Source organism: Nannobrachium achirus (assembly GCF_963921795.1).
Source record: "Nannobrachium achirus genome assembly, chromosome: 9".
In the NCBI taxonomy this organism is placed as follows: Eukaryota; Metazoa; Chordata; class Actinopteri; order Myctophiformes; family Myctophidae; genus Nannobrachium; species Nannobrachium achirus.
In genome coordinates, this window is record NC_137818.1 from 44136575 (window position 1) to 44151130 (window position 14556).

At 41.7% G+C, this 14556-nt stretch overlaps 2 protein-coding genes across 2 annotated transcripts in view; one reads left to right on the forward strand and one right to left on the reverse strand.

Moving 5' to 3' along the window:
- Positions 1–6344, forward strand: LOC308291565 (uncharacterized protein). The gene is made up of 6 exons (XM_080733597.1): positions 1–226; positions 1407–1457; positions 4130–4411; positions 5075–5274; positions 5431–5557; positions 5738–6344. Exons 1-6 carry the CDS (start codon positions 47–49, stop codon positions 6155–6157), a joined length of 1260 nt encoding a protein of 419 aa, XP_080589723.1. The 5' UTR covers positions 1–46; the 3' UTR covers positions 6158–6344.
- Positions 6345–7367: 1023 nt separating this feature from the next.
- Positions 7368–14556, reverse strand: part of cfap74 (cilia and flagella associated protein 74) — a gene marked incomplete at both ends in the record, with an annotated part of 63063 nt that continues 55874 nt past the window's right edge. The window contains 10 exons of the mRNA XM_080732806.1: positions 7368–7493; positions 8337–8471; positions 9241–9374; positions 9853–9985; positions 10584–10738; positions 11253–11385; positions 11982–12143; positions 13201–13320; positions 13792–13847; positions 13966–14075. Coding sequence (XP_080588932.1) covers positions 7368–7493; positions 8337–8471; positions 9241–9374; positions 9853–9985; positions 10584–10738; positions 11253–11385; positions 11982–12143; positions 13201–13320; positions 13792–13847; positions 13966–14075 — 1264 coding nt within the window. The remainder of the gene's footprint in view (positions 7494–8336; positions 8472–9240; positions 9375–9852; positions 9986–10583; positions 10739–11252; positions 11386–11981; positions 12144–13200; positions 13321–13791; positions 13848–13965; positions 14076–14556) is intronic.

The window sequence follows — 14556 nt, forward strand, 5'->3', positions numbered from 1 at the left end:
AGTGGACGCCAGTCTCTCGTCTGTTGAGACTAGAAATGGCTTAATCATGTTAATGCTGCACAACATGATTTCGGCGGAAGTAAATTTTCGATATTTTCGACATTTATTTGATTCTAAACGACGCCTGAGGGACATCAGGAGGAGTCTGGAGGAGGAGCTGAAGACGTCCAGGGAGAAGTATGAGGCTGACAGGAGCCGCAGACGGAGGCGTCACATGCGGAGGAAGGTGATGATGTGCACTGTGCAGTGGTGTGGTGGAAAGTAATGATGCAGTGGTGGAAATTAAGTACATTTACTGTAGTTTTAGTAAACATTTTTGTACTTTACTTGAGTATTTCCAATTTCCAATACTTTTAGTTCTGCTCCATTACATCTCAAGAGGAAATTGTCGTACTTTTACTCCACTACTAGCCTTACATTAAGACGCATTCTGCCGAGACTTTCGCATTGTGAATTGGGGCGACGGCAGAAAGCGTCTTACCGACTTGTCAGACAGGTCCGGAGTATGGTCTGCAAAACTGCTACTGCGGCTCTACACATGCACACATGCGAGACATATCTTCCGTACAAGTTCTGCAAGGTTTTTGCGACTTGTCCGGAAGCCTTGTTTAAGTCCGTATTGTTAAATAAAATGAGTTTTTACTAAGTGTACAGCTTTTCCTCGTTTGCTACAACGTTAGCTGCAACAGCGCTCGTTGGTGGCTGGAAGCATTATTGTGCATTCTTCCGTCATGTCCTTGTATGAGCGAATGGGGGAATGGATGAACGTCACGTGATAAGTGCAGCCTTCTTTAACCAAACCAGAGATGCTAGATTTGGAAAAGACACACACTTGGTAAAAACTCATTTTATTTAACAATACTGACTAATACATTAAACAAGGCTTCCGGACAAGTCGCAAAAACCTTGCAGAACTTGTACGGAAGATATGTCTCGCATGCGTGCATGTCACGTGTAGAGCCGCAGTAGCAGTTTTGCAGACCATACTCCGGACCTGTCTGACAAGTCGGTAAGACGCTTTCTGCCGTCGCCCCAATTCACAATGCGAAAGTCTCGGCAGAATGCGACTTAATGTAAGGCTAACTCCACTACAATTATTTTTTAACTTTTAGTTTAATGCTACTTACTTTACTTTGCAGATTTTGATTATTACAAAACATACATTAACCACTTTAGCCCTATACATTGTGGCCTTTTGAAAACTTGTGAATTGGGACATTCTGCATAATTAGTACTTTCTACTTGGTACTTTAAGTAGCCTACATCTGCACCAATACTTTTGTACTTTTACTCAATAAAATGTTTAATTCCAGACCTTTACTTGTAACAGAGTATTTCTACATTGTTCTAGTATTGATACTTTTACTCAAATTAAAAATATTTGTACTTTTCCAATTCCAACTCAGGCGCTGTGTTGCCTCCTCAAGCTGAGAGGCCAGGAGAGAGACCAGTGGCAGGTAAACAAAGACAAAGCTTATCCTTTCCTCCCCCTGACCCTTTTACTGTAAATACCATTCATTTTTGTCTCCACCAGCCGAAGGCTTGGGGGAGAGTATGTTTTCCCCTTCGTCCGTCCGTCCGTGCATCCGTCCGTGTGTCCGTGTGTCCTCGCAGTTTGTGTGCAGCTAATCTCAGTCGCCGTTGGCCCGGTCGCTACCAAAGTGAGCACACACATTCCCTGGATGCCAATCTAGAACCTCTGCCCTAAATCTTTCAAATGGGCCTTTTCTAGCGCCACCTAGTGGCCGATGTTCGCAAAACACATTTCTGTGCACTACTCTTACATATTTTGTCCAAAAATCCTACAAATCGGTAGGCAGTATCTCGACAGTCATGTGATCGACACAGATCTGTCCGATTTTGCATATTCCATCCTGATTGGCTAAGATTGGCTTCCAAAGTTTGTAGGATTGAGCCGTTTTGAACAAAATGCCTCAAATCCCAAACGCAAAGTGCAATTATCATGAAATCGCGCACACACGTTCCCACTAGGCCGAGGAAGAAATGCCACTTATTTTTTTTAAATCAGCCTCATGGTGGCGCTATAACAGGCCGATTTGTGGTTTTACCTATAACTCCACCTATCAGTTTCAAACTTTGTAAGCGCACTCCCTAGAGTCTAAGGATAAACCTTTGCCCTGCATTTTTCACATCAGCCTTTTATAGCGCCACCTTTGGGCCGACTTATGTAAAACACATTTTTGGATATTACTCCTTAAGTTTTTATCCAAAAATCACGCAAATCGGTACACAGTATCTCTATAGTCATGTGATCAAGTCCGATCCGTCTGATATTTCATATTCCATCCTGATTGGCTAATATTAGCTTCCAAAGTTTGCAGGATTGCTCAGTTTTTGAAAAAAATGCTTCAAATCATCAACGCAGCTTGCGATTACCATGAAATTTGCCACACATATTCCCACTAGGTCAAGGAACAAATGCTACCTTTTTTCACATTGGCCTGTTATAGCGCCACCAGCAGGTATACTTTAGCAAAACACATTTTTGGAACACAATGCTTCAAATCATGCATGCAGCGTCCGATTTCCATGAAAGATCTATGGTGAAGAACATATGCCACCCTTTTTACATTGGCCTATTATACAGTAACACCACCAGGACAGACGGCCTGGTGGAGACCTGTGCTCGGAAGAGCACTGCTTCTAGTTTATTTTGTTTTCTGACTGTCTTATGATGATATTATTTGCATAGTACTGTTTTATTTGTCTGTCATTGTCTCCACCAGCCGAAGGCATGGGGGAGAGTATGTTTTCCCCTTCGTCCGTCCGTGTGTCCGTGCGTGCGTGCGTCCGTCCATGCGTGCGTCCGTGTGTCCTCGCAGTTTGTGTGCAGCTAATCTCAGTCGCCGTTGGCCCGGTCGCTGCCAAAGTGAGCACACACATTCCCTGGATGCCAATCTAGAATCTCTGCCCTAAATTTTTCAAATGGGCCTTTTCTAGCTCCACCTAGTGGCCGATGTTCGCAAGACACATTTCTGTGCACTACTCTTACAGATTTTGTCCAAAAATCCTACAAATCGGTAGGCAGTATCTCGACAGTCATGTGATCGATATGGATTTGTCCGATTTTTCATATTCCATCCTGATTGGCTAAGATTGGCTTCCAAAGTTTGTAGGATTGAGCCGTTTTGATCAAAATGCCTCAAATCCAAAACGCAAAGTGCAATTATCACGAAATCGCGCACACACGTTCCCACTAGGTCGAGGAAGAAATGCCACTTCAAATTTTTGAAATCAGCCTCATGGTATAACAGGCCCATTTGTGGTTTTACCTATAACTCCACCGATCAGTTTCAAACTTTGTAAGCGCACTCCCTAGAGGCTAAGGATAAACCTTTGCCCTGCATTTTTCACATCAGCCTTTTATAGCGCCACCTTTGGGCCGACTTATGTAAAACACATCTTTGGATATTACTCCTTGAGATTTTATCCAAAAATCACGCGAATTGGTACACAGTATCTCTATAGTCATGTGATCAAGTCCGATCTGTCTGATATTTCATATTCCATCCTGATTGGCTAATATTAGCTTCCAAAGTTTGCAGGATTGCTCCGTTTTTGAACAAAATGCCTCAAATCATCAACGCAGCTTGCGATTACCGTGAAATTTGCCACACATATTCCCACTAGGTCAAGGAACAAATGCTACCTTTTTCACATTGGGCTGTTATAGCGCCACCAGCAGGTAGACTTTAGCAAAACACATTTCTGGAACACAATGCTTCAAATCATGCATGCAGTGTCCGATTGCCATGAAAGATCTAAGGTGACGAACATATGCCACCCTTTTTACATTGGCCTATTATACAGTAGTACCGCCAGGACGCACACCCTGGTGGAGACCTGTGCTCGTTTAAATTATGTTGTATGAGTTAAATTGGGGGTCCCCAAAAGCTCTTTTAGTTGACCTTGTACCGGTGAACTGTATCTTTTCCTATGCAAACCTCTAATAAAATCTTCAATTAATCAAATCGATGTTGTATGAATTGAGGAAAAAATTGACCCCAATTTAAACAAGCCCAACAGCTTTCTTGTGGTCTTTGTCCTTTTAGTTGACCTACTATCCTATCCTATGTAAACTTCTAATAAAGTATTCAATCAATCAAAGGTGGAGAGGCCGTACGGGCAGAGGTTCTGGTCCACCGTTCTGAACAACTTTGACGCGGACCAGTGGAGGGAGCACTTCAGAATGTCGCGCAGCACCTTCGAGTACGTGCTGCAGCTGGTGGAGGCGAGCCTGCAGAAGAAGACCACCCACTGGAGGAAGCCCATCGAACCCCGGCGGAGGCTGGCCATAGTGGTGTGGTGGTACGCCACGGCCAGTGAGTACCGGACCATCGGCTCTCTGTTTGGGGTGGGAAACTCCACCGTGTGCAAGTTAGTGCGCCAGGTAACTTTGAAAAGCACAGTCTAAAGCAGGGGTCTTATTTGAGAGAGAGATGAAGCAAGGACCCCCACAACCTGTTCTTAGATTCCATATAGTTTCATTGTTTGACAGCACAATCGTCAGTGTATTTTTGATTCATGTCAATTTGTGTTTTCAGATATTTAACCACTTGATACTTACGGTAATAAAGTTGACCTTGCTTTCACTCTGTACTGCTCTTTACCCCCTATATGGATGTGGACGTTAGGGTTCAAGTGGTTAATATAAAAAAGGAGAAAAAAATTCAAGGTCTGGATCCAGGCAAACAAAGATTTGGAGGACCCCCTTTAGTAACTCTGAGGACCCCCTGGGGGTCCCGGACCCTGTTGAAGACCCATTGTCTAAAGTTCCATATACTCAGTGGTGGAAAATTTACTCACATTTTGTACTCCAGTAAAAGTATCAATACTACACTGCAATGTAGAAATACTGTGTTACAAGTAAAAGTCGGTAATTCCAAATTTACTTGTGTAAAAGTAGAAATTAGAAAAGTATTGGAATCAAAATGTACTAAAAGTAACAAAAGTACTTGCCTATAGCAACCACACTAATTATAATAGGGTAAATGTTTTGTCTACTCGCGGTGGATAAATTAACACAGAGGATTTTATGTGAACCCTATGGCAGGTGACCACAGCTTTGAAGACCACCCTGGCTGAACGTTTCATGTGCCTACCGAAAGGAGAGCGTCTTCAGGAGACACTTGGTGGGTTTTCTGACCGTGGCTATCGTATGTGTGCTGGTGCCATTGATAGAACCCACATTCCTATCATCGGCCCCGAGGATGACCACATTGTGCTGCAGGCTGTGGTGGATCACAAGTGCTGGTAAGTTGTAACAGGCATTATTGTAAAGGTGTGTGAGTGGTTATTTTGCCAAATTGGAGATGTGTTTTGTCACACAATTTAGCTGCACTTATTTTATGTCCAAAATGTGCTTTATATATAATTTTTTTTTTTTATACAAATGTCCTTTTTTCTTAGCTTCACAGATATATGTATAAGCTGGCCTATAAGCTGTCCTGACCACACACATGATGCTCAAGTGTTGGCCAACTCCCCCTTGTATAGAATGGCTGAAGACCAAGATGGTTATCTGTTCCCCCGAGAGGTTTGCCATTTATTTGTAATAACATTTACATCCCCACAGGTAGTCTAACTCCTGTGCATTTTAACCTGAAAACTATCTGACAGCAACATTTTTGAAAATGCCACTTTCTTGTAAAGCAAGGCACTAGTCAAAACAGAGTAACCCTACTTAAAACCAAGCAATGTTGCCATGTCTCCACAGAAATCCTTGATGGTGAATGGAGTAGAAATTCCTGTACACCTCATCGGAGACTCTGCCTATCCATTGAAGAAGTGGCTGATGACAGGCTTCACCAATCATCACAACCTGAACCAGGAACAGTGCAACTTCAACAAGCGTTTAGGCTCAGCTCGTGTGGTGGTTGACGAGGCCTTCTGCCGCCTCAAAGGCCGTTGGAAATGTCTGCTCAAGCGCAACGAGTTAGATGTTGAATTCATGCCGGACATTGTTACAGCTTGTTGTATCCTGCACAATGTGTGTGAACTCAACAATGAGGTATTCTTACCTGAATGGAACACAGAGCTTAAGGAACCAACACACAAGCCAGACCGTGATATTTACCAGGGAGAAATGTTGCAAAGCGCACAGGATATTCGACAGGCAATGATGACACTTTTGTAGGTGTGTTTCTGAGCATCAAGCATCGGCATTGAGGAAGGTGATACCAGGAGGCTGAACGGTCTTATTAGGAAAACTGGTTCTGTGCTCTGTATGAGGACTAAACTCCTGACCATCGTGGACAATCCCTCTCACCCCCTACTTCAGTAGTTCTCAAGTTTTCATGTCAACGACCAAATTGATACCTATTGGGCCGCAGACCCCCATTCAAAGAGAGTTTGTGCTAGGGACCCACCCCCATAAGAGAAGATTTTTGTTAGATCAGATTTTGTACATCATTCTATCACTGTCTATAGCTCGGGAAACAGTGCAGAGACTGAAACGTATGCTCTAATGTAATTCTTATCCATTCTCTCATTGGGTTAACTTCTAAGACGACGCAAGCTTCTATTTCCGCCGAATGTTTGCCTTCATGACATGCCCAGGCCAGAATACTGTATTTTGTTTCAGCTGTCAATGTTTTTTTAAATATTCTATTGTCTTTCTTGATGTGAGCTGCTGTAATCCTTCGGGGATGAATAAAGTACCACAGTTGAGCAGTAATGGTTTAGTGCTGTTTGGCTCGTTCCTAACAAATCATGTATAGGCTAGCCTACTTGTACTCACATTTGAGTATCAATATCAGAATGTGGAAATACTCAGGTATCAAAATTGTGCTTAAAATACCAAAAGTACAGTAAATGTACTTATTATGCAGATATTTTACTTTTAAGTAAAAGTCCTGTAGCCTACTCAACATTTACTTGAAGTGATAAATGTATGTTTTGCAATCAAAATATGCAAAGTAACTAGTTTTCAAATTATTGTAGTGGCGTAAAAGAACAATATTTGCCTCTGAGATGTAGTGGAGTAAAAGTATGGAAAATTGGAAATACTTAAATAAAAGTTTGAGTCTGATAAATAATGTTAAACAAGAACGAAGACTATCCAGCCAAACAATTTAATGACATGTAAATGGTACGAATCAGAATACAAATGTAAGAAGTACAAAATCATATAATTTCTTTACGTAAAATCTATTTGTGTTAGTCCAGGGGTCTTCCAACGTTTTCAGTCCAAGGACCCCTTAGTTGAGAGAGAGCTGAAGCAGGGACCCCCACAACCTGTTATTAGATTCCATATAGTTTTTTATAGGGGGTCCGACCCCCTGTAGTATCTCTGAGGAGTCGAGGACCCCCTAGGGGTCCCAGACCCCCTGTTGAAGACCCCTGTGTTAGTCTTTCACTGACTGACGTTCTGTAGGAGCCATGCAGGACAGAGCCAGCAAGGTGACGTTGAAAACCTCCGTCTCATCCCCCCTCAGAGTGAGTGGTGCACATACCTGGGCCACCTCATTGGGCTGAAAAGTACAGACACACAAAATCTGTCAATGTATACATTGTGTGTAAAAACACATTAGCACCGTCCGAAATCACATACTAACATACAGTACTTTTTAGTATGTGATGTATATTAACTTCAGGCAATTTTCTACTCTGTATAGAAAATGTACTCTACATTAGGGCATTCACCAACTATTCGAATATCAAAGTCACTATTCGACGTTGTTCACCGAAGTCAAATATTTTATTGTTTTCTCTTTAAAAAATATATAGTTTTTAATCTTGGCTAGATAGGAAGGAAGTCATAAGAATGAGTTGTCAGTGCCCCTGGTGGATGAATTTGTTAATGCTCTATACCAGGGGTTCTCAAACCTTTTTAGGCCGTGACCCCCAAAATAAACATATTTGAACTGGGGACCCCCACCCTGACAAGCACTTGGAATTGTAGGTATTACATTTAATGTGACTCGGTTCCGCAGATAAATATTGTAAAAATAGCAGATCTACATGCTCACAACGTTGTGAGCATGTAGATCGTCTATTTTCACAATGTTCGCCTCTTGCTTTCTTAATATTTGACAGTTTGGCCAGTCCTGTCGAATATTCTACTATTCGAATACTTTGAGGTCGAATAATTCGAATACTAAAAATCACTATTCGTGAATGCCCTACTCTACATACGTAGCTATAAATATTCTGCATGCATTGGTTGCGTCTGAAACCACATACTAACATACTACAGAGTATGTACATGCTATTTTCCTACCGTTTAGAATCTACTAAGCAGTGTGCTCTCACTTCAGACATACTGTACTATGGAGGTTAGAAAAGTATCTAATTTACAATGATTTACACCCTACCTTATGGCCACATTGGGGCGTCCACGTGACAGTGATGGTGCGTCTTTGGCCGGGCTCCACTGTGCCTCTGCTGGGCTCCACAGTGAAGCCTTGCTGCTGTAAGTTCAACAAGTTGTCCCAATGAAACTCTCCATTCTGTGGCGACAGACAGACATAGCCATCAACTAAAGTAGACTACTTACATTTTTGTGATAACTGTTCAACTAAAAGAAATGGTTAAATGTTGCACAGCGTTATAACTGGACTGTTTTGTATCCATTGATCCTTTACTGCAGGGGTTCCCAAACCCCTGCAGTAATAATAGCCATTTTGGTTAGAACTGACTAATAACTAATAACTAGGGCTGGGATGCGATTAACATTTTTAATCTAATTAATTACAGGCTCTGTGATTAATTAATCGCAATTAATCACATTTTAATCGCACATCAATATTTGACCTGAGAAGCATTTTTTTTTCAAGTAAAACACAATTTGTTGTACGAGTGAGTCAACAAGTGAGTTTTTTAAATCTAAATTTCGCATCCACTGGGCCAAGCAAAGCGCTCTGATCGGCTAATTCTCGCTTTGCGTTTGTTTTCTCTTCTTGGTTGGTGCATCACTATGATCGGTATGCCCGAAACTGAAGGTTATGTGGTGCAAAAACTAAGTGCGATTAAAATGCGTTAATTTTTTTAATCGCGTTAATTTTCTGTAATTAATTAATCGCAATTAATCAGTTAAAGTCCCAGCCTTACTAATAACTAATAACTTTGTACTTCAAGTTTTAAAGGATACTAAATATTTTTTTAAGTGTTCAAATAAATTCCAAATATTATCAAATGATCTCGCGGCATCCCTGGACTGCCGTCGCGGCACCCCAGGGTGCCCCGTCACCCACTTTGAAAACCCCTGCTTTACTGTACCTTTTTAACAGGATGTGTGGAGCGGATGCAGCCCACCTCCAGTTCTCTGACAGCGGGTCTCATGGACCCCTCGCTGTAGACCCCCCTCAGAGTCAGGAGCACAGGTACGATGGGCTTCTCTGACCTCTCTGAGTCTACACACAAGGACAGGAGAGAAAGATGCAGTTACTGCTACAACAGTAAATAAAGTGTTCACAAAATGTAACGCTTGATTACTTGGATGCCCATTGTGTTGGATACCGAAAATAGCCGAGCTACGAGCTCAACGCGTCACAGCATTGTTTTTTAGCTGGGAATAACATTGAACGTCCTCAAAGCTATCAATCAAAGCTATGACGTGATAATAAAATGAAAGATTTGCCCAGATAGAGAAGTAGGTTTAGGGTATGGTGGTACTAGCTTCTTCTGTTTCCAACATTCTTCATCTCCACAATGAATATTGTATTCTTTATTTCTTAACACTTGTGTCACATTATATCATTAAAGTCCTGATGAATCTGAGCACAGAATAAAAGAAAATCTGCTTGTGCAGACCATCTAAATTTTAGCAAGCAAGAGAGAGACAGAAAAGGACAAGGTAGAGAAAGAGAAGGTCGCCAGCCATGACTATACCTGTGAATTCAGTCCTCCTCTCTCCTATAGGGGGCAGCAGAGATTCAATGCTCACTGCCAGCGGGTCTCCTCCACACACATACATGGTGTGGGAGCAGGCAGCACCCTTCAGATCCATCACACACACTGTATTCTGTTGGATGAGAATGGCTGAGGTTAGGGTTAGTCTGGCTCTGTGTGCAGTGGTGGAAAAAAGTGTCAATACTGCAATATAGAAATAATATGTTACAAGTAAAAGTCGAAATGTGAGGAAAAACTACAAAAGTATTGGCATCAAAATGTACTTAAAGTACCAAAAGTGAAAGTACTAAATGTTTGAAAATAACAGATCTACAAGCTCACCGTTGTGGGCTTGTAGATCGGCTATTTTCAAATAGCCAAGGTTTAAAATAGGGCTAAAGTGGTTAATGTATGTTTATATTAATATTATAATGTATATCTGCAAAGTAACTAGTAACAAAAGTTTTCAAATAAATGTAGTGGAGTAAAAGTACAATATTTGGATCCGAGATGAAGTGGAGTAGAAGTAAAAGTATTGGAAATTGGAACAACTCATGTAAAGTACAAATGGTACTTAAAGTACAGTACTTAAGTAAATGTACTTAGTAACTTTACACCACTGTCTGTACGTATGGGCACACAAACACAACGCATTGTGGACTTTGGAAAATGCTTGCCTATACTGACATGCCCAAAATAGTGAAGGTGCATAATGCATGTGTTCCAGTGACCTTGTTGCTGAGCTCCACAGTGAGGCTGTCAGAGTAGTGGATGGATGGGTGGTCAGGCTGGAAGGTGACAATGATTTCCTGGCTCTTTCCTGGGGCTATGGAGCCTTTCATGGGACTCACACTGAACACACTGAGCCCACTGTGGTTCTGGGTTCCTGGTACAGGTCAACATGGAACAACAACAACCCCCATGAACAAACCTTGTGACATTGTGACGACCCCCCCTGGTGTCTCTGAGAATGTACAAATGTATAAAATGTGTTTGTTTTTTGTTTTTGTTTACTCTTTATTACTAACTGTTATCCACCCATGCTGTTCATAAAAAAAGGAGATTACTTTCATGTCATTCTTGATTTATTTTGTTTGTTTTTTCTATCATCTGCTCAAAATTCAATAAAGAGATATGTATAAAAATATATATACAATGAATAAACGATCCAAAAATATATATATATATTTTTTGTCACACAAAGACAACTGCCCTGAAGTGTATGGAGTAGGACCTTGATGCACAACCGTGTAGCGCACCAAAAAACGTCCATCTATAAGCTCCCAACATACTGTACAGTGACATGTGTGTACTGTGCTGTGCAGATCGTCTATTTCTGGTGCGCGACACAATATGCATCTAAGTCAGGCTTAATTGTCCTTGTTGAGGTCAGGACTTACCCACAGTGGGCTGTGTGTATGGGTAACTGCTGAGCAGTGATGACAAGCAGTCAGCTCCACTCTGAGGCCTGGACACAGCCTGGCTGGCCAGCAGTACTCTGAAACCCACCGCCACACACGAGCTGTTCTGCAGCTGGACGAGAAGGGGAGAACAGGATGGATATTTGACACCCGCCAATAAGGTCATACTTGGTTCAGTTGGTTGCATGCTGGTGTCATGCACAGAAAATAACAGATCTGCAAGCCACGATCTTGATGTTTATTTTCTATCCTAATTACTATGGAGGTTTGGACCACAACCTCATTTTCTTGGTACTCTATTTACTTGTCCACTTACCCTGTTGTTGGTTGACTACAATGACTAGGGTTCATGCCGTTTTCTCTGATCTTGCTCTTTCTAAGTTGCTCTGGATAAGAGCTTCTGCTAAATGCATACATGCCTAAATTGAAACAAATTTCACAAAGTTGAGATATTTACAACCGTTGTGTCTGACTTAGTTTCAGCTAAGTTTCAAGTAAGTACATTGGCGTGAAAGTAATTTCACTATATAAAGCCAGCCTAATTCCATTATAAGCAGTCCATAATCAGTGAAGTAACATTTACATATTCTAGATCTACAGGCTCACAGCACATCACTGCACAATGCTACTTTTGAGAAGTCCTGTCTACTACAACAAAAAAAGGGATGGCACATGGCAGGTTTAATGTTATACAAGTCACAGACTGACCGTGAGCACACGCAAGGTACTCTCCTGCTCCAACACGTAGCCCAGGTCAAGGAGGTCTCCAGCAGGGGAGCAGGTAACGTTAGACTGCACCCCCTCCCCACACAGAGTCACATTCAACGTGGTCCTGGGTGAGGGAACGTTTAAGTCCAGAGTCTCACGATACTGGGAGAGAGAGGAGGCATGGGGTTCATAAATGGGAGAGAAGAGTATCTTCCCTACTGAGGAGAAATTACTTTTCAGCATTCACCCAACAGATGGCTTGCTCAGTTGGCTCTTGAAGAGCGCTCTGTGGGTATCTATTGCGGGTTAAGTGTCTTGCTCAGGGACCCTTAAACTGGACGATGGGTGAGCCGTGTGTCTAATGTCTATACCGTCTCATTACCAGACTGTGCCTCAGCCCCCCCATCTACAGCGGCCAATCAAACGGGCCATATTGCGCGTTTTCGTGTTGTGTGTAGTAGGGCATTCACCAAATATTCTAATATTCTAATATCAAAGTCACTATTCGACGTTGTTCACCGAAGTCGAATATTCGCTTTTTTTTCTTTTTTTTTTTGATTTCTCTTTAAAAAATATATAGTTTATAAAGCTTGGCGAGATAGGAAGTCATAAGAATGAGTTGTCAATGCCCCTGGTGGATGAATTTGTTAATGCTCTATACCAGGGGTTCTCAAAACCTTTTAGGCTGTGACCCCCAAAATAAACATATTTGAACTGGGGACCCCCACCCTGAATTGTAACTTGGAATTGTAGGTATTACATTTAATGTGACTCGGTTCCGCAGATAAATATTGTGAAAATAGCAGATCTACATGCTCACAACGGCTCGCAACGCGAGGCGTTGTGAGCATGTAGATCGGCTATTTTCACAATGTTCACCTCTTGCTTACTTAATATTTGACAGTTTGGCCAGTCCAGTCGAATATTTGACTATTCGAATACTTTGAGGTTGAATAATTAGAACACTAAAAATCACTATTCGTGAATGCCCGGCCTAGTGTGTAGAATGAATGAATCTCAAAATCACTATTCGTGAATGCCCTAGTGTGTAGAATGAATGAATCTCAAAATCACTATTCGTGAATGCCCTAGTGTGTAGAATGAATGAATCTCAAAATCACTATTCGTGAATGCCCTAGTGTGTAGAATGAATGAATCTCAAAATCACTATTCGTGAATGCCCTAGTGTGTAGAATGAATGAACCTCATTCCATCTCACCTTCTTGCCCTGGTTGGGAGTGAAGGCCAATAATAGGGTATGAACCTCTCCAGGACCAAAGCGTCTAAGAGGGTTGAGCAGCGAGAATGGGCCACTCAGGTCCAGCACTGATGACCTCAGCTGGATGGAGGTCGGAGGTCAAGGAAAAGCATACATAGCTGAAAACCAAATCATTAAAACTAATGCAGTAACCATGGTTCAATTTGAAAAGCAACAACAAAACATAGTGGGAGCCCTAAACAGTATACTTCACGTACAACAAATAGTGCAATTTTTATTACTTTCTTTTTCAGGAAATGTTTTGACAATTGTTGAACATTTAGGGATGCCAGAGTTTATGTGGTTAAAGAAATGGTGCTATATATCCCCATGAGCAATAGAAGTGAAAGTATCCACCTGTTTCCGCAAGACTTTACTGTAGCATTATCTGCGGGACACTTCCGGGATGGGATGTTGGAAAGTTGTGGATAAGGAATCAGGGGCATGAATTGGTAACTTGGTATGGCACTGTTTTGTTTTTGTTAATTGTTTTTAAGTCAGTAATAGCTACTTCAGAAGACACTGGGCAGGATTACCCTAAAAAAAGGATACATCCAAACATTCCTTGGAAATATTCTTAACTGTAAACTTTTTGATCACTTTCTGTCCTAAGAAAATAAATGTATATTAAAAAAAGAGTACACAAAGAGAACATGGTGTACTCTGAACACAGTAACACATGTCTTATGATTGATATGATGATATGAAAGACTTTAAATGACTGACCCACTGCTACTTGATGGAAGTTTACAGTGGACTGTCCATTATTTGATACCACCACCAGGTGGGGCTGTGTGGCAGCACAACGCAGCTCCAGGTACAGTGTATTCAGTGGACTGAAACAACAACAGCAACAGCAACAGAAAGACATGGATTATGTCAAACAATGAAACAGCAGTAGTGAGAGATATCACTTTCCCTGACTGGCCACCAGATGTCACCCTTGTCTCACTTTCAATTTCCCCATGAATTGTGATTGACTTCAACTGTGTCTTGTCTAAATTATTCTAGATTATTTTGAAGGTTTTTAAATGTAATTGTAATTTGGGACGCCAGGGTTACTCTGAATTCACACCGCACAACGCATTCTGAGAAATTGGTGAGGTTCAGTACATTGTCTACGATGGAGACGGACGCTTTCACCACTGCCCCATCAAATTGCAAAGTGTCAAAGTTGAGAAAGTTCAACTTTGATGCTGTCGGTGAGACAGAGCGGCAAGCCAATCAGAAGCGTTCTGTGCTCCGAAGTAGGCATGGACTAGGTGTATGCAATTGACACCACAGAAAGTGACTACTGTCTGGAAGTAGCAAATATTG

What these genes read in the sequence shown, in the direction of transcription:
- LOC308291565 (XM_080733597.1), top strand. Translation starts at nt 47, where the DNA reads ATGTTAATGCTGCACAACATGATTTCGGCGGAAGTAAATTTTCGATAT. An exon ending in AGGAGAGAGACCAGTGGCAG is followed by an intron (nt 1,458 to 4,129) that starts GTAAACAAAGAC and finishes AATCAATCAAAG; the next exon opens with GTGGAGAGGCCGTACGGGCA. An exon ending in GTGGTGGATCACAAGTGCTG is followed by an intron (nt 5,275 to 5,430) that starts GTAAGTTGTAAC and finishes CTTTTTTCTTAG; the next exon opens with CTTCACAGATATATGTATAA.